Source organism: Pomacea canaliculata, linkage group LG4 (genome assembly GCF_003073045.1).
Source record: "Pomacea canaliculata isolate SZHN2017 linkage group LG4, ASM307304v1, whole genome shotgun sequence".
In the NCBI taxonomy this organism is placed as follows: Eukaryota; Metazoa; Mollusca; class Gastropoda; order Architaenioglossa; family Ampullariidae; genus Pomacea; species Pomacea canaliculata.
The window spans coordinates 23135298-23159580 of record NC_037593.1 but is presented as its reverse complement, the minus strand read 5'-3'; the positions used below and the strand labels follow the sequence as shown (position 1 = coordinate 23159580).

The following is a 24283-nucleotide window of genomic DNA, read 5'->3' as shown; positions in this document are numbered from 1 at the left end:
ATGTGACTACCCCACCCCTACTTAGCCATCAGGGACAGACGTGTTGATTACACCTCTATCAGGCCCATCTGATGTCTAAACTATTATATACAGCTCCAATGCTAGTCCACCTTAGATTAAACTAGATAGAAACTTCATGTATGTCAATACCGGCCCTTGAAAGGATAAAAGAATATTTTAAAGTATCTTGAATCATAAGCTTCAGATCGAACCGATTGCACCCTGAAAACATGAACTTTAAGTGCATGGATGAAGACATATAAGGGATGAACCCTGTGCATGCGTAATGGGGGCAAGAGTCAAACTAGAATACAGAGCAACACGAGGGACATGGTTTAGTTGAGTCTGTCATCACCATCGTCGTCTTTGTCGTCATCATCATTATGTGTAGAACGAGCTATAGACCCAGTATTTTGTATCTATATCTAGACACCCCTGTGACTTACTCACGTGACACTGCACTCCTGTCAAAGGTAATCATGCACGTGTATTTTCACATACGATAAGGAGCATCACACACTTACATCAGCCTCTCAATTGCCTATCACGCAAGAAAGCAATGTGAAGGAGCTGATAGCGATAGGCACATTACCTAGTGGGTGTCTGGGTAGACCAGCCGATGTGTTAACTTGACTCGTGACAGTTAAGTTTGAGTAACATGACGTATATATGTCTTAGTCACAGGTGGCTCTGCTGCAAAATCGAGAGAAGATGAATAGAGAGGTGAATGATGCTACGGTAAGATGCGTTAACTTGACCTTCGTATTCTTAGAATGTTTATCTGGCTATATTTAGCCATGTTAAATATATATTTTCCTAAATGAGACGAAATATACTAAATATTGACGCTTAAATTCAGATTAGATATAGTTGGCGGTTGGCCGCCAAGAACCAAGAGTAAGTACTGCTGAGCGTGGATGGTGTCGGTCCTTAGGGTCCTTAAGGGTCTCGTTGCATGTGCAGGGGGAGCGCGCGCACTTCAGCTCGCGCTGGGCCATCATCTTGTCGTGCCTCGGCACTGTCATCGGCACTGGCAACATCTGGCGCTTCTCCCGTGTGGTGGCCAACAATAGCCAGAACGAAGGTCAATATCACTACAATTATGCCGTACTGTCCTTCTCTACTTCCGGGTCATTCAATTCGCACATCGAACGACCTCAATCTTACATACGGGACACTGAATATCCATATATCATAATCAATATTAACGATTTCAAGTGTCTCTGGCACATACACACATATCGCTCGTGGTTTTACTATTGTTATTGTTGGTGGTGGTAGTGGTGATGATCAGGGAAGTAAATGCTATTTGTATTACCCGACTTAAATGTCAGTACACATGGAATGAGATTATTATGCAAGTTCTAACAAGCGATATACTAAAGTGAGACTGTGTGCACTGTCTAGCAGGTGATGTATTAAAAAACAATGAGAGGTCAGCGAGTACTCATATGTCTGATACGTAGGAACTCAGCAGTTGCGAAGAACAGTGGAAATGTACCACAGTTTCTTTGTAGTTTCACCTCTTGATTTGTCTGGCTCTCTTTTCTCTCTGTTCATTGACTGGACACTGCTGTACGATGCCCGTATATGCTTTATCCTCGTGCACGATACCTTTAGTCATATTTGACACCCCAGCACCATACCTGTGTAGCTAAACTTGAAAGTAATGCCAGATATGATGTGAGCAGGAGGCCTGGTGTTCCTGGTGGTATGGCTGCTGTTCCTCTTCATCTGGTCCATCCCCATGCTGATGGTGGAGTACGGTACTGGACGGTACACTCAGCGGTCGGTGATCAAGTCCTTCAGTCAACTGACTTCACCCCACTTCACCTGGTGCGGCGCCTGGGTCTGTCTCGTCGGCTTCATGATCTCGTGAGTCACTCTGGTCTCGTTCTGTCTCGCGAGTCCTCGCCTTTCATCTGTCTCTTCACTCGTAAGTTATGTGAACGCATGAATAGCTGCCTGGTGGTTACAGGCTTACCACAATATTTCAGATCGGTGTCTTTTTTTTTTGTAAACTGAGCACAGCAAAACTCTTGATCAATTTATTTCTTTTTTTCTTCCGTTTGCCTCATTTCAGATTAAGATTCAGGTTAAGGTCTCACGAAAGGAACATTTAAAAAAAAAGCTTGGTGAGAAATGGCAAACATTGTGATAAATGAATAGGCATGGGAAAGATAATACATGAAATTGGACTGAAGTCCAAGTTTCTTAAAAAAGTTGATGTTCAAACTCCGTCTCTTTCATTGTTGGCACTGGCAGGTGCTACTACTCCGTGGTGCTGGGCTGGTGTTTCTACTACTTTGTGTATCACTGCGCCAACCCTCTGCCTACAAGTGTAGATGAGAGCCGACAGACCTTCAAGGACTTCGCTGAGGTAATACAGGAGACTACATTGTTGATGTCGAGAGGTTTGTTTCCCTCAGTGTCACGAGCACTCTAACACAAGCCATGTTTTGCCGTAGGACAGCTCATGGCCCGTGCTGACCCATGGTGTGGCCGTGCTGCTGGCCGGCCTGTCTGTGGTCAAGGGTGTGAAGACCATCGAGAAGGTCAGCATGGTGCTGGTGCCCACCCTGCTGGTCATTATCATCTTTAACTTCGTCTGGTCCCTCACCCGCTCGAACGCCGACATCGGTCTTACCTTCATGTTCACGCCGCACTGGGGTAATAGGTACACGTGCCAGGCGGTGACTGTGTGCGTGCATGCGTGCGTGCCTGTGAGAGAGAGAGAGAAGAGAGAGTGACCCAAGTTCTGGTTATTTGTTGGCACTTCATTAATTAACACCGAAAGGCAGCGATATCAGGATGAGTACGTAGGTAGTATTTCCAGGTGTCTGTTCTAAACGCTGTCTTGAAAAGATATATTAACTACTTTTTTAAAGTCTAAAGGGATTTTGTTGAAGTAAGCGAGAAAAACTTATATTACCAACCTTTGGCACTGTGTACTCAGAGTCATTCGGGGACCCGCGTGTGTGGGTAGATGCACTGAGCCAGAACGCCTTTGATACGGGTGCCGGCATGGGTCTCATGATACCCTACTCTACCTTCATGACTCGCCACAACGGCATAGTACGTTATGCCACCTTCCTGCCCATCCTTAACAACCTTGTCAGGTGAGACATCCTCCCCTCCCGGGATTGAACAAACCCTGCGGACGCATGCTAAGTACAAACCAACATATAAAGATGGAAGGGAAAGAGATTGAAGACAAAAATAGAAAACCTATCTGTTTAGTTACTTAAACTTAACATGCTTTTTTTTCACTCTGTGAGTGAGAGAGAGAGAGAGAGAACGCTAGTGAGTGCGCTCACACATACACATATGTACATATTTATGAACACACACAGTTTGATCTCTGCGATGACAATATTCTCTGCCGTCTTCTCCATCCTTCTGAGCACCATGTCGTGGATGACCCAGGACCAGATCGTGGACATCCTGAGTGACAGTGGACCAGGCAGCACCGGGCTGACTTTCATTTGGTCAGTCCCACCTTTTTTTCTCGTTGTTTTTTTTTTTTTTTTTTTTTTTTTGCTTTTTTTATTTTTTTTTTTTTTTTGTTTGTTTGTTTGTTTGTTTGTTTGATTTTTGTTGTTGTTTTGTTTTTGTTTTTGTTTTTTTCTCTAGTGCTCTTTCTTTTTAAAAAATCAAGGATTTAATTAAAAGATCCAGAATATGCAAGGTAACAAAATAAAGCTTTATTATTTACTAATTAGTTTCGCCCGGATTTATTTTTGTCGCTTTTTCGGTTGTGGATTTTTTGTCAACTCTGGGTCTACCGCTTCTTTTCAGTGCATTCGTCAGTGTAGTGAAATATTGAGACGCTTAAAATGTGTTCCTGATTTTCCTTCTAGTTTAAGAGGTTGGCAGATCCTGTTCATGCTAACTGATTATTTCTCTTGCTTGACTGAAGTAGAAAAAAAGGCGAAACTGAATATAGTAATGTTAAAGTATAGCAGTGAGGGCCATAAGTCTACTATTTATTTTTCCAGAAGTGCCAAATCTTAAGCAACACAAAATGAACAGAATAATCTTATGTCTACAGGATTCCAGTTCTGTTTGAGACTATTGGAACGTTTGGTCGTGTCATGGCCGTGTTCTTCTTCTTGTGCCTGTCTTTCGCTGGGCTTACCTCTCTGATTTCTAACTTGGAGCTGCTCTGTCTCACAATAGACGATTTTGGCAGTAAGTAGAGACCCCTACGTGAAAGTAAATGCTGATGTGACCGAATAATAAACCTCTAAAAGCTATGCCCAACATGATAATTAAAACTGCATCAGCTATTGAAAAAATTAGCAATTCATAGAAATGATTATCGAAAGTTAATCTTTTTCTAGGATTCAGAATTAAGAAGTAAGAGTATGTTGCTTTTACCTGTCAAGTCTCGAGGAAATGGAGCGTCCCCATCACCACAGCAGCCGTGTTTCTGGGCGGACTGATGTCAGCAATGAACATCAATATTTTAACCAATCAGGTGAAATATAATTTGCGCTTTCTGTCAGCCGATTAGATTTGTAAAAGTGCAGTGTGATAAATACTGAAATAACGAAGTCTGAAACACTGACACTTGTTTTACTTAACGGCAACTTAGCTTGTCAAAGTGTTTATATTTCCCTCACAAAGGTCCCATAAGTCTGACCGTAAGTACAGTGAAACGTGAGTGGTTCACCGTGTCTAATGATGGTATGCACAAAGGAGAATCCTAACTGTCCGCTTGCAACTAACTGACCCATCACATAAGTGAACTTCTTATCTATCTGCTTCTGCTCTCCGTTCTAACCACACGGCAGCAGGCCTCCTGTATCTTAGTCTGCCTGCTTCCTACCTGTATATATTACATTGACTCAACAGGACTTCGTGTGGGCCTTTGCCTTGGTAGTCAATGGCCTGATGCTGCAAGGGATGGTGATCTACTACGGTGTCAGGAATTTCAGGACAGTTATGGTCAACGACTTCGGCATAGGCGACTGGCATCTTCCCAAAATATGGGAATATATAGTCAAGTAAGTGCCTGAACTATTAATACTTCTTGACTTCTTTTCTAACTCTTGGATTCCTCTTTCACTCTTTCTTATCATGTTGTGTGTCACATAGTGTGTCATGCTGTGTCATATATACTATAGCGTGTTGTATAACGTGTCATAGCTTACCGCTACCATCCCACCGCCTTCGCCACTCCGCTATTCGTCAACACCATTTTGCTTATCTTTTATTTCCTCCCTTCTTTTTCTTCTTCCTCCAATTTTTCCGTCACCTCCTTCCCCTATTTTCCAGTTAAAGCTGAAAAAAAAGTAAAAGGAAAACAACAACAAAGAACAGCATAATGGCATGGACGAATATGACCAAACAGTGGCTATAATAATGAATCCGTAAATTACTAAGAATTTCTCGTTTAAAACTGTATGCACACAAAGTTTAAAAAAAAACAACAGATGACCACTTTATTTTCAATGTAGGTGACAAAATCCATAGAAGCTAGACAATGTTTCGTTTCGTTTAGTTTAGTTTAGTTTAGTTTAGTTTAGTTTAGTTTAGTTTAGTTTAGTTTAGTTTAGTCCAGTCCTTGGTACTCCTCGAGGAGCATAGGGCCGCAACAGACAATGATTGGTAGAAAGGAATGAATGGACGGGAGATGAAGGATGCAAAGGGGAGAATGAGACAGATTACAGTGATACCTCGGTTCTCGAACATAATTCGTTCCGGGAGGACGGTCGAGAACCAAATTGTTCGAGAACCGAAGCAATGAAACCCAAAGGAAATAATGGAAACTGGATTAATTCGTTCCAAGCCCCAGAAAATGCCTATCTACTGGCCTAATTTGTATATAATATGTAGAAAAACATGAGTCTCAACAAGAAATAAGAAATAAAAGTGTATTTATTAAAACAAAAACAAAAATAAAATGTACTGTACAGTACAGTACAGTAAATTGTGTTTCATTTACTGTACCTGTACCAAACTTTATGGCAGGAGGAATCACTGATGACGCAAGCAAGGCGCGCTGGGCTGAAATGAACGCCATTCGGCTCAACTCGGCTCATCTCGGACGTTCGGATGTTCGAGTTCCAAATATTTGTTCGAATTCCAAGACAAAATTTTCTCGAATTTCCTGGTCGAATACCGATTTGGTCGAAAGTCAAGGCGTTCGAGAACCGAGGTATCACTGTACTTAAACTGGCTCTCAGATATGTGGCGGATAAAAAGAAATGTCATAATGCCCTCGTTAAAGTGTTTTCTTGTCGCCTAACAGGTTCTTAGCGCCGGTGGAAGCAGTGGCACTGATAGGGTGGTGGGCGGTAGACCTTATATCGGACGAGACGGCACCAGGAGAAGACAAGTGGTATGAGTTTGGCCGCGAAACCTTCATGGTCACCATCGTACAGGTGAGCCTTCATGGTCACTGTCGTAAATTGAAGCACTCTAGCCGCACCCCTCCTTAAAGAAAAGCACACTAACCGCTCTGCTCATCAAACAGAAGCAATAAAACCACACTGCTCATCAAATACATGTTCACATGTAAATAATAAATTACCTTTAATTTCCCTCGGACTTCTCACTGTCCATAAGCCAAGCGACGTATGAACGCTACGCAATGTGAATGAATTTAAATCATATGCGGGTTTGAACTGTGGACCTAAATGTTGTCATTAAAGTCATAAGTTTTGTATCAGTAAGTGGACCGAATAGATTATCATAAAAGACAATAGTCTACCACAATAATATCACTGTTGTTATATCATTGTCGTTGTCTTAAGTCTGGCACATTGTGATAAGCAAAAACCAAACCAGTTTAAAATTAACCATAATGTGTCAGCTTTAAAGTACCACAAAAAGGGAGTACTTTTCAACATTGCCATATAATAAGATTCACCTTTTTATTTGTGCGTGGGTGTGTGTTTCAGTGGCTAGGTCTGCTGGTATTAGTAATAACCGTCAACACGATCATTCTCGTCATGAGGCGTCGTCGCGACCAGACAGAGAAAATGCCGCTCCTGTGGGCTGCTCACGAGACCCCCACCGAGAATCTGAGCAGCAGTTCCAGGAAGTCCATCGAGGTGCTTCTCTGAATGATCCTGGGCAACAGTTCCAGAACGTCTCTCGACTCGTTTCTCTGAGAAAAACTCTAATGCACAGACCAAGCTGATCATCAACTGGGCAAGTCATTACCAGACCGACAGCCCAGCCTCTCGCGTTCTTACCTAGAAAACTACAATAATATACCCATGCAGTGGCCTTCTTGCACTGCTTGCTGAAAAACAGCTGAAGACAGTTCTACTTACCAATTTTTAATTATTCAGACTGGCAGATTTGTTGGTGTTAAAAAATACATGTTTTATTTGTTTGAAGACATGTTCATTTTTATTTACATTATATTGTGTATTGCTGCAAACTTACAGTTTTAACCTCATTCGAACGACTTGTCTTTTAAACTGATATTTTGTTATAGTAAAATATCACCTTTTCCCACTGTGTAAAGCTAACTCAAAGCGCTTTAAAAAAAATGACAGAAATAATAACAAAAACGATCTACAAAACAAAGAGTTCATTAATTGTTTTCTAGGTTGATGTAGCTACTAAAAAATGGAGGAAAATCAGCATTGAGTCAGGTCAGACATGCCACTAACAAAATATCTCTTTCTAAAAGTGTAGTGAATAATATGTAACCGAGTGGTAAGGGAGGTCGAACAGTGACCACAACAGTCCAACACTCAACCAAAAGGCGGGAACTTGTCAGCGGGTGTGTGAACCTTTATTACACGTGCTTGTACAATGGCCACGGCTGCTCCACATCGCCAGAGGCGCTAAAAGTCCGCGTGTCGCCTACTGTCACATGTCTGTGCTCTCTCTCTCTCTGATCAGCCGACGTCTCTTCTCGTTTCGTCTCAGCTCTGCCCTTATATAAGGTGACCAGACGTCCCGCATTTGGCGGGACAGTCCCGCTTTTGACCTCGTGTCCCGCCTGATATTGTCCCGCTTCTGGCTTTCTGGCAAGTCCATCAAATGGGTTGTCTTTAAAAATCACTTTTATCGCCGTTTTTTGACGGTGACGACACCATCATCGGAACGTGTCCCGCTTTCGCACCCGAAACGTCTGGTCACCTTACCTTATATACTAACTCGGGGACGGGGTAAACTTTCGCATGCATCAGCACTTTTTTCGCATGCCTCAGCACTTCGTGCCAAAACCTACCAAAGCCGGACTACCGGCCCTCTACAAATAACATGCTGTACATTTCATGTGTGCGTGTGTGGAATGTGTATGTGTTGGGGTGAGTGGACTCTTCATTCAATGAGAAGAGAGGACCAGCTATATACACGTTTTCCTGTTGGTGTTTATGCAGAGCCTACAAGTACTGTCTTGATGTCCGCAGTGTGATGCGTATCAAATGGTTCAATGATTGCAGCCATTTTGATCAAGTCGATTCTCGAACACACACCAATTCGAAACAGCCAAAAGTTGATTCGACTGGCAGACGATTTTTTCCAGTTAGCTGCTAAAACGAGGCATTAGACGACATCGCTTCCGGTTTATTCAAATATTCAGATTAACTACTAAAACGATCGAGTCATTAGACGACATAGCTTCCGGTTTATTCACCTACATGTACTTTGTTACGGCTCGCCGAGACGAACAGCGGATCACTTCGCAACAGGCCAAGAGTGAGTCTCGGCATACAGACATCAGTCCATATAAATACACATCCGTAGTCATGTACATAGGAGTGTGAAGTGTAGCCATGTTTTAATATTAGCAATTGCTATATTAATATCGACGTGTCTCACAACTCTTTCTCCACGTACAGTCGTAGGAGTACGTACAGCGCTGCGAACAGTCTAGGACTACCCCAACACGCTAATGATTGCTTCCAGTATTTCAATCCAGATATTCTTGAACAGAATCTGGCTATTTCTCAGTGATTGTAAAACTAACCTGATGCTCTAATTGCTACAAGAATTATTTTTCAGGTATTCTACAAAGTTTTAAGACCAGCATCCATTATTATTATGTTTCTGTGTTTTTCTTTCTAGTAAAGCGTTTTGAGCCCGCCTTTAATGATGGGCAAAAACGCTACACATATCAACATGTTATTATTATCATATATATTACCATCCTTTCCTACAATTAATTAAAATGTTAGTCACAAGTGGAAACAAGAGCAAAAGAAATCTATTGTAAAGAGTGCATTTGACCATTTAGTATTAATTATCGAAGATAAATTTAAACTGATTTTATCCAAAGTGTATTTCACAAACATTAAAGATCATGATAGTGCGAGAGCAAAATCGAAAGTCGCAGAAAAATGTACGAGAGTAGTCTCCCTCGAGAGTTTCTCCGCGAAAACAACAAGAATGGCCGTCATTTTCGAAGCAGGCGTGTTCGCATATTTTTGTTTAAACGCCAGATATTTTGAAGAACGTTCAAGACATTGCTGATTGTAGTAAAATTTGGTCGAAAACTTGAAATTAACATTATATACTTGACTGCTTTATTATAATCCTGTTATTAAAGGTAAGCTTGGTTTCGAGTTCTGGATTTCACTGTTACTGGCTCAAGCGTTGGGGCTTTTTCGAGAAGTCGCGCGAAATGCTCTAAAAACTAAACAACATGCTCGAAGAACCAGCTATGTATAGATCTAATGTATAACATTTGCCACATTTCGCATAATAACATGTACTGGTCAGTTAGCTGTTCTAAATAAAAATACGTTCTTAGTTTCACTTTCAGAAACTTGCGGACTAACGATAGCCGAGTCAAAATGTGATTCAATGTGAATTTGAGTAATTGCTTGAGGATGGAGGGAGCAGACTTTAAGAGAATTTCTCTCTCTCTTTTTTCAACTATAGTTATTGTAAGTTATATCTAAAATAAATATACTTATAACATATTCACGAAAAGTGTTTCACTGTAATCAGTGATTAATTCACAGATTCTAGATTGCACATCAAAGAGATTTTGTTTGAGCTGCAGTAATTCAGTTGAACTTCATTTCCTTCAACTGTAATGTATTAATTAAACAGGCCAGGTTAGCGGTTGTGTTAGAAGAATATCCATTGTTTAAAGTATCCATCCTCGTAAGGGTTTCTTCTGTACTTAAAAGTACGTAAAAATTAATTTGCATTATTAAGTACTATGTAAGTTTCCGGTCATTTAAATTAATCATTACTTAACACTATTTGTGATTCCCCTTCTCCCTTGGGGAAGCAGATAGCTAACTGGTTAGATCACTTGCATGTGGCACAATGAAATTTCCTCAATCAAACCAGCAGTTGGGAATGGGTACCCAACTCCCTTAAGGGTTGGACAAGGTAAAGCAACAAGAGGCAGATGAGATAGGCACCACCCTTACACAAAAGCTGGCGTCTCTATCACCTCACTCCCCAAACAACAACAAAAAAAAAAGTTTGGGAACGGCCTTTCTTTTTTAAGTAGTAAAAGTTTCAAGTGAGTTTGGTTCATAGTTACTTCGTAAAGCAAAATCTACATATAGTGTATCCTGAACTTTCCAGAGTTTTCACCATGGATGAAGAAAGCGATAGCAAGATGAAGTCCACAAAGGCCATGATCCGCTCTGTTCTGATCAGTGAGAAAAATGGAGTTCCTGCGAGTCGCTTTCTGGGTGAGTTCTTATAAGGTTATTGTTCCTAATATATTCTCTTCAGAGTCAGCGTGTTTCTAATTCTATGCATTACTGCAAAATTATTTTTTTACTGTTTATGTTGACTTGCTTATGAATTTTTAAAACGAAATGAAAAGGTGGATAAGTTTCTTTGTACAATATTATTGCAAAAAAAAGGCTATACATTTTTACTTTAGGCGAGCATATGGTGCCATGAAGCTTTTTTAACAAACCAGAAAAAGGGGCTAGAATTAGGAATAGAGCTAGGGATGAGTTAGGGTTTGCAGTTAGGATGAGGGTTCATGTTAGGATTGAGGGTTTTTCCCCATTTTCATGGTGAATATTATGGTGTCCATAAAACCCTACATCAGTGGATCATGAGCCATCCTATAATAAATAGGATAATAAATAAAGTATAATAAAGTTTTTCAGCTATGGCAAGAGAAACCTCCATGTAAAATAATGCTATGTAAAAGCCCTAGAGGGTCTTGTTTATTGCATGGTCAAAATTGTGTCATTTGCTAGCAGAGGCTGCTTGGAAATCTTTCACAGGATTTTTTGCAAGAAAGGGTCACAAATTTCAGTGAAGCATATCATTTCTGTCTTTATTTCAGAGGACTACAGAGAAATAACAGGAGAAAAAATACCCTTTAAACTTTTTGGATTTTCTAGAGTTGAGGATTTTATCAGATCCATTCCAGATGTTGTTCGCATCGGACAGTGAGTAATCATATGAGATTAGTATATGTAGGAATTATTACTTTTTTTCTTTTCATATACATGTACTTTTCTTGGGTTTTTTTAAAGGTATATACAGTGGAACCTCAGCTAGCGAACGCCTCCGATAGCAAACATTTCGGATAACGAACAAAAATTTCATTAATGGATAGCGAACAAAATTTCTGATAACGAACAGCCACATCACCCACGCGTGACCGACCAGCATGTCAGACCAAGCATCATTCGTGCTTGAGACAGAGTTACTATCGGTCGTTCGTTATCTTTCTTATGTAGTGATTTTTGTGATTTAAGAAATGTGTGCGAAGTGGGGGAAATTGCAGTTGTTTGTAGAAAAGTCTTTCCCTATCAGTGCGATAGGCAATAGGAGCCTAAACATGTTCAATGATAATGTGATGTCGTATTACTGAAAAGTGTTGCAATAAAGGCAGAAGCAACAGAGAGTGGGCAAGTTTTTTTCTTCAACCTTCAACTCCTTCCTCCCCACCCCTCCATCCACCCACGCCGTCAAAACGGCAAGTTTTCTTATGTTTAAATGCTCTTCGTTAATGTTTAAATGTTTATTTAACGCCATTTATATTGTATTGTAACTGTTCTCATTAAAAAAATACCCATATAGCCCGTAACTTTCAAATATTAGCGAGTCAACAGGGGCTGGGAACCAATTAAATCTATTTCCTTTATTTGTGATGGGGAAAATTGTTGCGGATAACGAACAAGTTTCCGGAACAGATTGTGATTGTTAACCGAGGTTCCACTGTAAATGATTATTTTATTTTAAGAGCTTGTAATATCCACTTCACGAGAGTTGTCAAGTATAATTTTGACTTTTTAAATATTTTTATGTGTTAATTCTTGGTATGGTGAAATGTGTATGTGTGCAAAAGAGATCTCTATGCTCCTTCATGTTCTTGTATTGCTAAGTGGTTCATGTTCGTATACTGTGCTTGTATGTGACAACTACATCACAAGGCATCTTTCCCCTGCCCCTGGTTTCTTGTGAAGTGTATCGAGCTCCATGTGGGGAATTGTGCTATACAAATCCTATTATTATTATGTGTTGTCACTTCAATATGTTTATGCATGTATTTTTAACAGTAGAAAGAACATATTTTCTCCTTTCAGTGGTCTTGGAGAGCCTACATATTATGCTGTAGCAAATGAAGCTACAGCCCATATCCAGAGTTTGGTTGCTAAGCAGAGAAGCAAAAAGCCAAAGCCATTAAATAGGGTATAAAGAAGTTTGCAGCTACAAGTTGATATGTACAAATGCATGTTGATATATGTAAATAAGCATGCAACCATGTGACAAAAACTCAACACTGCTGCCAGCTCATGAGTACACACATGCAAGGAAGATTGTAATGAATTTGTATTCATCTTAGCTCAACAATTTGCTTAAGCCACCTATCAGCCATGGAAAAGAATGTGTACTTTTACAGTATTAATATTCACAGAAATTCCTTTTGATGATTCAGTTTTCAATTGCCATGGATAAGCAGATTTAGACCAACCACTCCTGCCTTCCACTCTCAGCCATACTTTTTAGGTGGGTGGGAGAAAGCTTATCTGTCAAAGCTTCTTACCTTAACAAAAATGCATTATAATTTTAATTTATAGTTTACTGTTAGCTCTACAAAGTTCTGTTTTATTGCAGGGTCATGTACGTTTTCCCAAAACACGAACAGCCTATGGCCATAGGCCTTACAATGGATTAGTAAGAGGCTGGTCATACCGCTCGTTATCTTATCCAGCATCTGGGTTTTATAAACCTACCTTCAAAGTCAGAATTCCATTACTTCCTTCTCCAAATGTATCAGAGAAATATTGCCCCTCACCACTTTTGGTCACTGTCAGAAACAAGACAGATGGAAGTGAAGAAACGGAACGGCTCATTAAACGCAAGGCAGCTGTGGGAAATACAGGAAAAGAGCTTATTTCCAAAGCACTGAGGACTGTCATCATGTCTGGTGATTCACCGGATAAAAAGATAAATGTATGTCCAAATTTTGCATTTAGTGTAAAGAATAGAAATATTTTATTACAGAACCTTTATGGAAAAAGTCAAGGAAATATGGATATTAATGTTCCTGAAAAAGCTAGGAAGTTGAAAAAAAACATTCTTTAAAATGTCAGGAAAAAATGGAATTTTTTCATAACAACTTTGCTAATGTTTGCATAGTGAAAATAGTAGTTGTAAAAACCATGAGTGCTAGGGAAATGTGACTTAATACAGTCAAATCTCCCTACTATGCCACCCCACTACTATGCCACTCTCGGTATTATGCCACTTTTGCTCGGTCCCGACTATAAATTCAATGTAAAAAAAAAATTTACTATGCCACCCCCTACTCTCGCTACTATGCCACTTTTTTGTGACTGTTAAAAGACACAAGTTGTGAAATTCCGCGCAGTGCTCGACTATTATACTCTATGGTAGTGTGGGACTTCGCTGTTAGTGGGGATGGAACATAGCACGCACACAGGGAGGGTGGAGGCTGGCAATGTGGGGGGGGGGGTCGCTGGCCGGGTGACAGCTACGTGACAGAGGGAAGGTGTGAGGGGGTCGACTAGCGACAGGATGCAGGTGCGCGGATGTGGTTGGGAGGGGTGGAGGATGAAGAGGTGGGGGGGGAGAATGAGAGGAGACAGCGAGCGAAGCCGACGATTCTTGAGAGCTTTGGACCAGACCTGGCCAAAGGCCTCCTGTCTCTGACCGGCCCGCCCACCAGTATATATACTATACATACAGTATTAGGTAAAACTGAGTTAACTATATTAGTCCGGCCCTCTAAAACCATCCCAATTTCTCATGCGGCCCCTTGGGAAAATTAATTGCCCACCCCTGCTTTGGACTGACGGGTAACTTGAACAAATAAAGCCATTTTTACGAACCCTCACTACTATGCCACTCTCGCTACTATGCCACTTTTGCTCGGTCCCGGTAGGTGGCATAGTAGGGAGATTTCACTGTACCATGGTTTGAAGAAGTCAAGAGCTGTAGGGAAAGGGGTTCTCTGAATGTTAAAGCTATGAAGGCTTTAGAGTTGTGCTGAGTAAGGTGCTGGTAATGTGTTTTGGCAAGGACAGGTAGGGCAAAAATATTCCTCTTGCAGTAGACACAACCATCAAAAGCAAGAGTCATTGTATTTCACATAGGTCATCTCAGATAAAGATGGGTCTTAACTGGATGAATTCAAGAAGTAATAATGTGAACATGCTAACAAATGTGCTATAGTACAATTAGATAATGTCATAATGATGATCACAGCTTCTTTGATATGGGATAAAAGACTTGTAACACCATAGAATCATAACAATTGTACAATTTCTCCAAAATTAAATAAACTGCCAGAGGCAAAGATAGCTGCCTAATGAGTAACTGTAATTGTTCAGTTATGCAGAGCTCACATAGAAGATAAACAGAGTTTGACTGTCTAAATAAGTGTATATATATGTGTGTGTGTACTTTAAATCATTGCATTTTTTGTCAGAATATTCAGTTTCTTTTTTTATTACTATGAGTTCCTCAGATTTTATAAAATTATGATATTAAAAATAAAGTAAAAAAGTGGGGTGGTGTCTAGATTTCACCATACTTCAATCCCAAGAAACATTTTGGCTGCCACCTATGCATAAGCAATGTTTAATTTGTATGTGTAGATAACAGTGAGGTAGATATTTTCGAACTAACAAACTTGAGTTTTTTATGTTAAGTTGCAAGGCAGCGAAGGAAGTCATCATCATGAAGCTAGTTCAAAAAACACGTGAAAACACAGAGATATAGGAAGAACAAGAAGCACCATAGCGCTAAACCTTACTTCAACCCTGATAAGAAAATGGTTAATAAAATTGTGCCCCAGATTATATTTTCCTTCTTTAATTTATAATTCTGTGATGAAATATGAGTGGCAGATAACCTATAGTTATGCACAATCTAAAAATGTCCTTGAATGGTCCTTATAATAGGTCACCAGGTCCTTAGAAGGTGGCTAATTCATTCCACAGATCTTTCACAATCAACAGTTGATTGTAGCATTGTTCAGTATTTTTTGTTTCTTCTGATATTTCATAACATTCAGCATGATTTTAATAGTTTTAATTTAATAAAATGTTTGTTTTATAACTTTCATTGTGGGCAAGTGGAATATAGTTTAGTAGAGGTTACTTGTGACATGTTGGCTAGATCAGTGGGTTATAGGTTGAAGCTGATAAACATGAAAGGCACAACGTCCTTCTTACCTGGACGAATTATCATATATGTGACTGTGTGTATTGAGAGTATCAAAGGCTCAAGAAAGTTCATCTTGTATCACTTCAGTACAGATGTCTGAATGTTATAGAAGAGTTTAAATAATTTTGCTTACAGTTTGGCTTTTTTTGTGCTCATTGTTTATGGTAACAAAAGTATTGGAAATCTTGGTTCTTCAATAACTTACTTTAAGTGCTTGCAAAGGTTTATCCCTGTAAGACTATATCTTGACATTAATCCATTTTGAAAATTGCTTTCACAGTATATGAGTAGGTATGAAGTCCCACCTAGGTTTCAGCACCATCATTCAACATCATCTGAGGGGAACGAGAAGCCAATAGCAGGTAAACACAGTAGATAGTTTTGTAGATTAGCATGCTAGATAGAAGCATAGAAACCACTGGATCTTGAAAGTCATAGAAGTGGTCAAAATTAGACCAAATAAGTTCCTTGATATCACGATGCACCTTTTACAGTATCTACATCCTTTCAAACCTTGATCCATTGCTTTACGTTCTACTCTTGTACTTCATCTTTATGTTGTTCATTGTGCCTATACAATCTCTAGTCCGCTGTCTGTTATCTTTCAGTTATCATTACTGATCTGTGCAGAGAGTGCGATCTGTCTTGGTCGTGGTGCTGCACATTTTAAGTATCTGTTATTATATATGGTGTGCTGTTTATATGAAATTTATGGGTAAAATCATTTGTATGTTCAGATGTGTTTTCTGGTATGCATGCTAATTTTTCATCCCACAAAGCATCCATTTTATGTTTGTGCAAGAATATCCTTAGTGTTTTTGCTGAGCACTTCAAAACATAAATCAGGAGCAAAGCATAGCTTCATTGTGGAGTTCTTGCATGTGAAGAGGAATTTTGTGTTGAGCTTCAGTAACACTGTTCACAGAGCAGAGAAGTCAGACTAAGGTCTCATGGGCCCCTAATTTGAAGCTTTCTACCAGATGTAACCTTGTCCAAAATCCTAAATTGCTTTATCTACACTTATGAACCTGTCTTCTGATTGTGATAGGTATATAATCGATCATGTAATATAACAGATCCATATCAGCACAGATTACAAGTATTTTTTTTTTTTTTTAAAAAAAAAACAATTTTATACTGCAACAATTGTTAGTGCCTTTCACCAACACCAAAGGCAGGCTCAAAATGTTTTTCAACATATAGCTGCACAAGGCAAATTTCTTAAGGGTAGGTGTCTAATGCACTTTCATATATATAAACATTCATACAACACACACATAAACATGCACGAAAATCATACAACACACACAAACATGCATGCTTGTATACAATACAAAATACAGCATATGCACACAGAAAGGGTGGAGAAAACTAGATTACCTGCAGAAAAGTGCTGACAGTTTTGTAAACATGTGTCAGATTCAGAGAGAGGTAGGTCAGAGCTGAGATTTGAACCCTTGCCATTCAGTTCTCACTGTTATGGTGACCACATTTTAGCCACTGTGCAACCAACCTGATGTGCCTGATGTGTCTTCAATCCATTTGTCCAGTCATCCTCGCAAAAATCACTTTAAATTTATTATTGATTCCTTGTTTCTGGGGGATTTATCAGATTTTTCTTTATATATTTTTATATAATTTACTGTAAACAGTGAATCTCTATCTACTGTGAGAAGGTTTTATATAAACACCTGTCAACTTCAAAGTAGTCAAATAAGCTTAATCTGTCCTGTTATTGACAGCTGTAATTATTAGTCCTTAAAAATACACTTTTGTCAAAATTAAAATGATGCATTTTGTGAACTAGTTATGCCCAAATAAGTATTCATAGGATTTTTGTTTTGAACTTGTTGATAGCATGTAGTTTTTAGACAACATGGCAATGTTAGTGTAGCATTTAGATTGTAGAGAGCTCTGTGGCATATGCCAGGACGTCCAGTGCAGGCTTTTGATGCCAGTGCAATGTCTGCAGCTGACTCTTCAAGCCGTTCTTATACAAAAGACACAAAAAGTTCATGTTCCATTTTCCCTGGTGAGTGACATAGTTTATTAATCATTTTGCTTCCTTTTCCACAAATTCAGCAAGACTGAGTTCATTACTTTAATACTAAACTGCATGTTGCAAACTGCTTTTTATGTTTAGATACATTATTTTTGTGTGTGATTTTCTCTTTTCTTCTTGTTAAGTAATTTTGAGAGTGTGTGTGCATGTGCATGTGGATACACTTATGTATGGGACTGCACACAAGCAATTTTGGGTACACATGCTTATGCATGCATGTCTACCCAAAAGGAATCTGCAGTAACATTAAATTTAATGCAATATCTTTTGCTTATTTTTTGAATTTTAGACTTTAATGTAGGATTCATATGGTAAGTATTTAAATATGTTCAGATCTATTCATTTTACATCTTTCAAGAGAAATTTGGCATTTTCTCTTTCTCTGACCCCATTATAAACATGTTAACATTTTATTGTGTGCAAATGCTGTACTTATTCAACATGGCCTATGTACCCCAGAAGTATTACCAGCAAGCAGCATTAAAGTTTGCTGATGGTGGAACTATTTTTCTTAGAGTATGACAACTGTTTCAAAAGTATTAACTTTCATCAGCTGTTTATTATAAATAAATATCATATGACCTTTGGTTACTGCTAATGCAGTGGTGGTCAGATCAAAGAGAATCAACTTTGGTCAGATTTACTTGGTAAATAGCCTGGGTCCTGTGTATTAGAGCAACTGTTCATTCTTTTAGAAAAATGAATTCTACAGATAGTTTTTATGCTATAAATAGGAAGCCCATGCTTGCTCTGTTTTGTATCAAGACTTTTTCTATTTTCTAAAAATAATATTTTAATGTCACATAACTTTGTTAAAAACCGAGCAACTCACTTATGGGATTTACTTGTTACATAGAAATACATGTTGGTGAAATGAAACTTTTTTTTTTTTAAGGGAAATGACATGTATTGTGATTTGCTGAGAATACAAGAAGTTTTTAAAGCCAAAAATTGTAGAGAAAGTGAAAATAATTTGGTAATACAGTATTATTTTTACTGTTGGTGAAGCTGTTTTGCAAACAAACATTATCAGTGTCCTGGGTTTTTGCTTAAACAAAGTTCTCATTTTGTGCTGCATTTAAAGTACATCTCATTTGAATCTTCTGGTCTTTATATCAAACTACATATGTATTAACTTTTTTTTCATTGGACACTTGAATAACAATTTTTTTTAAAACTTCTGCCATCGTCATTGATGAAAATCTGATATTTCTGCAAAATGGTTAGCAAAATACTACTGGACTGCACATGATCTCACATTTTAACACCATCCAATTACAACTACACTCTGTTTGAATGCCACATAGCCATCGCTCCACTTGTTTATGGTACAGAAATATAAGTATGAGTTGTTGTTTTTGGTTTTTTATTTTATTTTTTTTTTTTGGCTGATCTAGACAAGATGATGAATATACTTTACACTATACACTTGAGTTTGAAAAAGAAGCTTTTTCAATAAAAGATTTTTTAAAAATACTTTACTAGTGATTTTTCTGTTTCAGTTGTTGCTCCAAGTCTAAAAGCAGGTGAGAATGATTGTTACATTCAAAATAGAGATTACACTATTGATTACACAGACAATGTTCCGAATCGTTTTCTTTTTTCACTGTGACTTAAAGTGATGAGCTTTTAATTTCAAGCTGGACTACCAGCATACATGGTATGAGCTTTTTATAAACTGCCAAGATCATATCAGTGAGATGCTTTAAAAAAACAGTGGGTGTGACTACCAATACTTGCATACATATCTGTACTTAAGAGAATCATGCTTTTTCTTTAGTAATGCAGCTTTTCATGAACAGGTCCAAAAGTGTCACAAGGTGATCTGCCAACCAGCATCAAGGAATGGGCAGTTAAAGTAAGAAACATGTGTGAGCATGAGTGTAAGTTTGTGGACAAGTGAGTGAACGCAAGAGAGAGATACTAATATATGGCTGCTTATAGTCATCCAACTATGTGATAGTGATGAATTTCATTATTAAGTCTCATCTTTAGTCTATTCAAAATAAGTTAATACCACATTATTATAGAAATTGCCCAAATGCCTATAAATTCCATTAGTTACTTAGCATGGAAAAGAAAAAAGCTACTTATTAGAACATCTTATTCAGTTTGACAAGATGCTTTTATGTGGATGTATGCTTTTTCACATGTTTAACAATCTGCTGCCTACTTCTATTATATGCTAATGTAATTACATAGCTAATACAGTAAATAATGTACTTGTATTAAAGTGGGTTTTTTTTCTTCTATCTTCAAATGATAGGTGTTGAAGAATTATCCCAATGGTTTGTGGTTTTCACGGTTTGAAGTCCTGTACCTGGAGGAATATGGTGTAGCTGCTCCCAGTAACCTGCTAGAACTGTTAGAAAAATGGCCAATAATCACCATTGAGTGAGTGTCTTTATGATGCCTGATTAGGACAGTCTTTACACTTTCAGAACAAAAATATGTGGCTCAAAATGATCAAAACTACATTAATAGTAAAAGTAAACTTTTGGTCCTCCACCTTACTTGACATTTATGGTTACGTTGATTAAATTGAAATGCTTGAATTTTCTGACTCTAGTGCTGGTTACACATTTTTCAACCTCAGAACTGTGTCACTGAACGGTTATTTAAATAATTACCCACAATATCATTTAGATGCATTTCATGGATTTTTTAGCACTATTGTAAAGTGTGATCTTCTCTTCTAAATTGAAAACAGCTATGAACTTTCTAAAATTTGTAAAACACTTTTAAATAGAGACCACAGTTATCAGAATCAACTTAAGAGGTAAAATTGAGAATCTACAAGCAAGCAAGACCCTATGATGATATAAAACAAAGACAAATTATTTCACTGGCTCAGACTTAAGTTGATGTCATCAGAATTAACCGAAAGCACTTCTTATGTTTTGAAATAATTTAAGAGCACTATTATTGTTCATTGATCGCTGTCTCCGTTGAAGTTTTCCAGTTGACATTTTTAAAAAAATTGATTCCATTACATTATGGTGGCATTTTGATAAAAACAAATTCTGTCTAAAGAGTGGTCAAGTCACTCATCCTACTCCGTTATTAGTCATCTCTTGGTGTGGTCAAGGTGGAATGTTGTGAGCTTTGTGATGACTTGTTTAAATTCTCCTGCATTTGTGTCTCACAATATTCACTGGGCTTAGCACATTGGTCATGAAAAAGAAACAATTTGACTAGTAGCTCTGACTTACATATAAAAGCTTTTCTTTTCTTTCTGCTTTTTTTTTTTTCAAAGCCACCAAATTTTTGTTCTGAACTTGTACTTTTTACAGACAATAAAGACTGAGTGATTAAGTGATTTATTGATTGATATCTTGTTTTTATTAACACTCTGGCATATATAAACATTATAAATCTCTTATAACTAATCAATGTATGGATGTTTACCAGGGAGATGATTGGAGATCGCTATTTGCTGCATTTAGCACGAACCAAACCACAAGAATTTCTACCACAAGAGAAACCAAAACCAGTCTGGCAGGTACAAATAAGTTTAAAGATTCAATTAAAGGACTATGTCAGAAGAAAATTGCACAGTATGCAGCTAAGCAGATATAAAAATTGCAGTATTTGTTAGCTCATTGTTGTCGAAATGTCACTATTTTAGATTTGAAGCAAACCTTTGTTGTATAAGTAAGACGTATGGTGTCAAATTGAAACTTATATTTACTACAGATTTGCAAAAATAACGTTTTCAACCATCATCTTGCACACTTTGTTTTATATTAGTTGACAAACGTTATCTATTTCAGCACACTGACTAGATTCCTAAATTTTGTTGTTTTGAGTGGTGATGAACAAGACACACCCATTTAGACAATCAAATAATGATAAATATAAAAAAAGTTTTGCATAATTGTTTTCAATAATCTATAATGCATCAGTGGTCACTGATATTTGTATGTATTTTACAGGATTTTTTTATATCTGATGCCAAGCTGTTGCCTCTGTAAGTGTGCTTATAGATCTTTTAAGCTCTCAGCAGACAGTGTGAACTTTATATGACTTGAAATTAAATACAGCAAAACCTTTCTGTTAAAAATGGCTAAAATCTACCAAAATCAGGTCGTGAGAGGGGCTGTAGTATGATGATCAACCAGTCTGCTTTCATTCTATGAACCATGACTTCAAACACTTGTAAACATAAAACCATATCATTAATCCCTTCCTTAGCAGTTTTTGCTTTTATTGGTCATGTTTATTATGCCATTCTGACACTTGACTGAAGATTTATAAAGAAACTTACTCTCCAGGTACAAGCAATCAATCAAGACATATGTACCGTGCACTGTTTATATTTTTGAAAGGCATTTTTTCAGAAAGTCGCAATAAAACAGACAATTTATTTTTATGAGCATGTGAAAAGATTGTTAATGAACCACAATTCACTGATGTGTGCTGGTGAAGAGACAACAGCAAATGTGGGCTGGCCATTTCAACCAAAACCTTTATACCCTAGCTATACTGACCTGCCTGAGTGGAATCAACCCCGCCATGACCATGCCTCCTTCATAAGACAACATTGTCCTAAACCAAAAGTCAGATTGTCCCAGGCCCAGTCTAAATGAATGCTTGAGGAGTAACACCTGGTTTATATTAACCGAATCTGCATTTAAAATGAAGTGCTTACCTAAGTGATTTTTGGAGAGTTTATTTTCGGGCAGAAGGGGTGTTGGTTGAAAGTAAGCTAATGCTTTTCAGCATACTGTATTAGTGTGTAAGAGATGACATTTCGTTTGTTGAGAGTAGGACATGCAATGTTCTTGGTTCGATTTCATTTTTAATTCTTACTGTTAGTTTAATAGACATTAAAAAAATAACTAAGTTTACACTAAACTCATCGCTAAGTACCCGTCCAAGCTTATTATAAAGTTTTGAAGGTCACAAAGAACCTAGAGGATGAGGTTAGTGATATTATTTAACTTTAGCATGGTGGGCTATGATTGTGGCTTTGCGGGAAGCATAGGGAAGGCAATTTTTATTACTTTTATTGCAAAATTCAAGTTTCTCCTTTCCAAAAATATATAGGTTTTTTTGTCTAATGTTTACCTCAGAGCAGCAAGTAATAAAAAAAACAAACTTCACTCACTGTCGTCTTCACAGTCTTGTTGTAAGACAGTCATTGTAATGTTATATTTTTATGTCGTGCTGAGGGGGTTAAGATACTTTTTACATAGATAGCATCACTTTAATCAAGATATGGACATTTTTCTGGGAAGAAAGTTTTTTCTTTACCTCTTCACAGGGACATGAGTTGCCATGTTTACGTCTCATTCTTGAGAGATCCACTTGATTTCTATGTGCAAGAAGAGAACTCTTGTGTGGACAATATCGTTGCCAAACTGGGAGAGGTGTGCAAGGTAAAAACTTAAAACCTTCACTTCTGCATATAATTCTGTTAGTGCTTACTTAGTGTGAGTCATCTAGCGTAAGTACAAGGAGTGTATATCTGGTTGTGAAAGAAGAAATAGTAGAAGAAATTTAACTGCTTTTTGTCATGCAAAATCCCAACCACATGCAAGCATTTTTGTGTTTGTTCTGTAAATGTTGTAAATGTTGAGCATTCTATCAGATTTTTTTTTTTCATGTTGGCGATAAATATGTCCAATAAACTTGAACTTAACACACTACTTTCAAAACAAAGCACATGAGCATGTAACCTTCCGTTTCACCCTAAGGCCACTTTGCCGTATCAAACAAGTTATAGCTTCACACTAAACAATTGCTTCAAAAAATTCTCGAAGACCCACATTCATTCTCCTAAAAAACAAACAAAACAAAAACTATAAGGGAGATAATGCAGTGCTCAAATCCAAAAATAGTATGTTGATTCTATCAGATATTTTGTTTCAAGCAGTATCCATACTTTACATTTTATTTTAAATACCTACTAAAGCTTGAGGCTTATTACCTTATTTGAAGAGGATTGGGTTTTTTCTCCTGGTCCTTAGCATGTTATGAACATAATGAAATATATAATACTTTTATATGTTTAGGGTCAGATGGTACCAGACATGTCTGTTTTGTCTCCGGGCATCTTCTGTGCAGCCTTGTACCATGAGACAAATGCTGGTACAGAGCTCGTGTTCAGAACATAGTCAACAGTTCTGTGAGTTCTGAACATTTTGTTCTTTAATGTGTAAAACTATGAGAGATTTTAAAATAATGTTCTCTGTAAAGACTAATGTATTAGATTCCTGGTATTGGTTTTATTTGTGACTAATTTGGTGTTCCAGGAGGTGGTTGTTTTCTTTGTTGACTATGGCAATGTTGAGCAAGTCGCTCTGTCTGATATCCGCTTGTCTGACAAAAGAAACTGCAGAAATACCTGCCCAGGCCATAAGCTGTAGGTTGTATGGATTAAAACCAATTAAGGTGAGTTATCAAGTGAATAGGTCATTGATTGTTGATTGGGGATAAATGCCCTGAGTTTCAGTTTATGACTATAAACATTTTGACTCATTTTCTTTTAAGACAAGAAACTTTAGAGATATGTCTAAGCTGATTTTCAAGCTCTTTTCAATCATCTGCTGCTCAGGATACTGGATGGTCACAGCAAGCTTTGGCTGCATTCTCTGACTTTGTAAAAGACCAGCAGTTGGA

The 24283-nt window shown here is 37.9% G+C and overlaps 2 protein-coding genes across 4 annotated transcripts; both read left to right on the top strand.

Moving 5' to 3' along the window:
• The first annotated feature begins 532 nt into the window (after nt 1–532).
• LOC112563252 (uncharacterized sodium-dependent transporter HI_0736-like) lies at nt 533–7430 on the top strand. Its single transcript, XM_025237083.1, has 12 exons — nt 533–738; nt 964–1084; nt 1692–1875; nt 2266–2380; nt 2469–2670; nt 2957–3119; nt 3354–3488; nt 4052–4191; nt 4389–4480; nt 4858–5009; nt 6257–6389; nt 6909–7430. Exons 1-12 carry the CDS (start codon nt 712–714, stop codon nt 7071–7073), a joined length of 1629 nt encoding a protein of 542 aa, XP_025092868.1. The 5' UTR covers nt 533–711; the 3' UTR covers nt 7074–7430.
• A 1894-nt stretch (nt 7431–9324) lies between these two features.
• Nucleotides 9325–24055, top strand: LOC112562056 (tudor domain-containing protein 7-like). Of its 3 annotated transcripts, none has more exons than XM_025235039.1 (15): nt 9325–9517; nt 10516–10625; nt 11240–11345; nt 12489–12594; nt 13021–13359; nt 15878–15959; nt 17570–17629; nt 19162–19185; nt 19462–19517; nt 19926–20053; nt 21071–21161; nt 21595–21629; nt 22926–23040; nt 23677–23789; nt 23917–24055. In XM_025235039.1, exons 2-14 carry the CDS (start codon nt 10526–10528, stop codon nt 23776–23778), a joined length of 1344 nt encoding a protein of 447 aa, XP_025090824.1. In that variant the 5' UTR covers nt 9325–9517; nt 10516–10525; the 3' UTR covers nt 23779–23789; nt 23917–24055. The 3 variants fall into 3 exon arrangements, with proteins under 3 accessions (XP_025090824.1, XP_025090821.1, XP_025090825.1); XM_025235036.1 differs by having other exon boundaries at nt 17528–17629; XM_025235040.1 differs by lacking the exon at nt 17570–17629.
• The last annotated feature ends 228 nt before the right edge of the window (nt 24056–24283 follow it).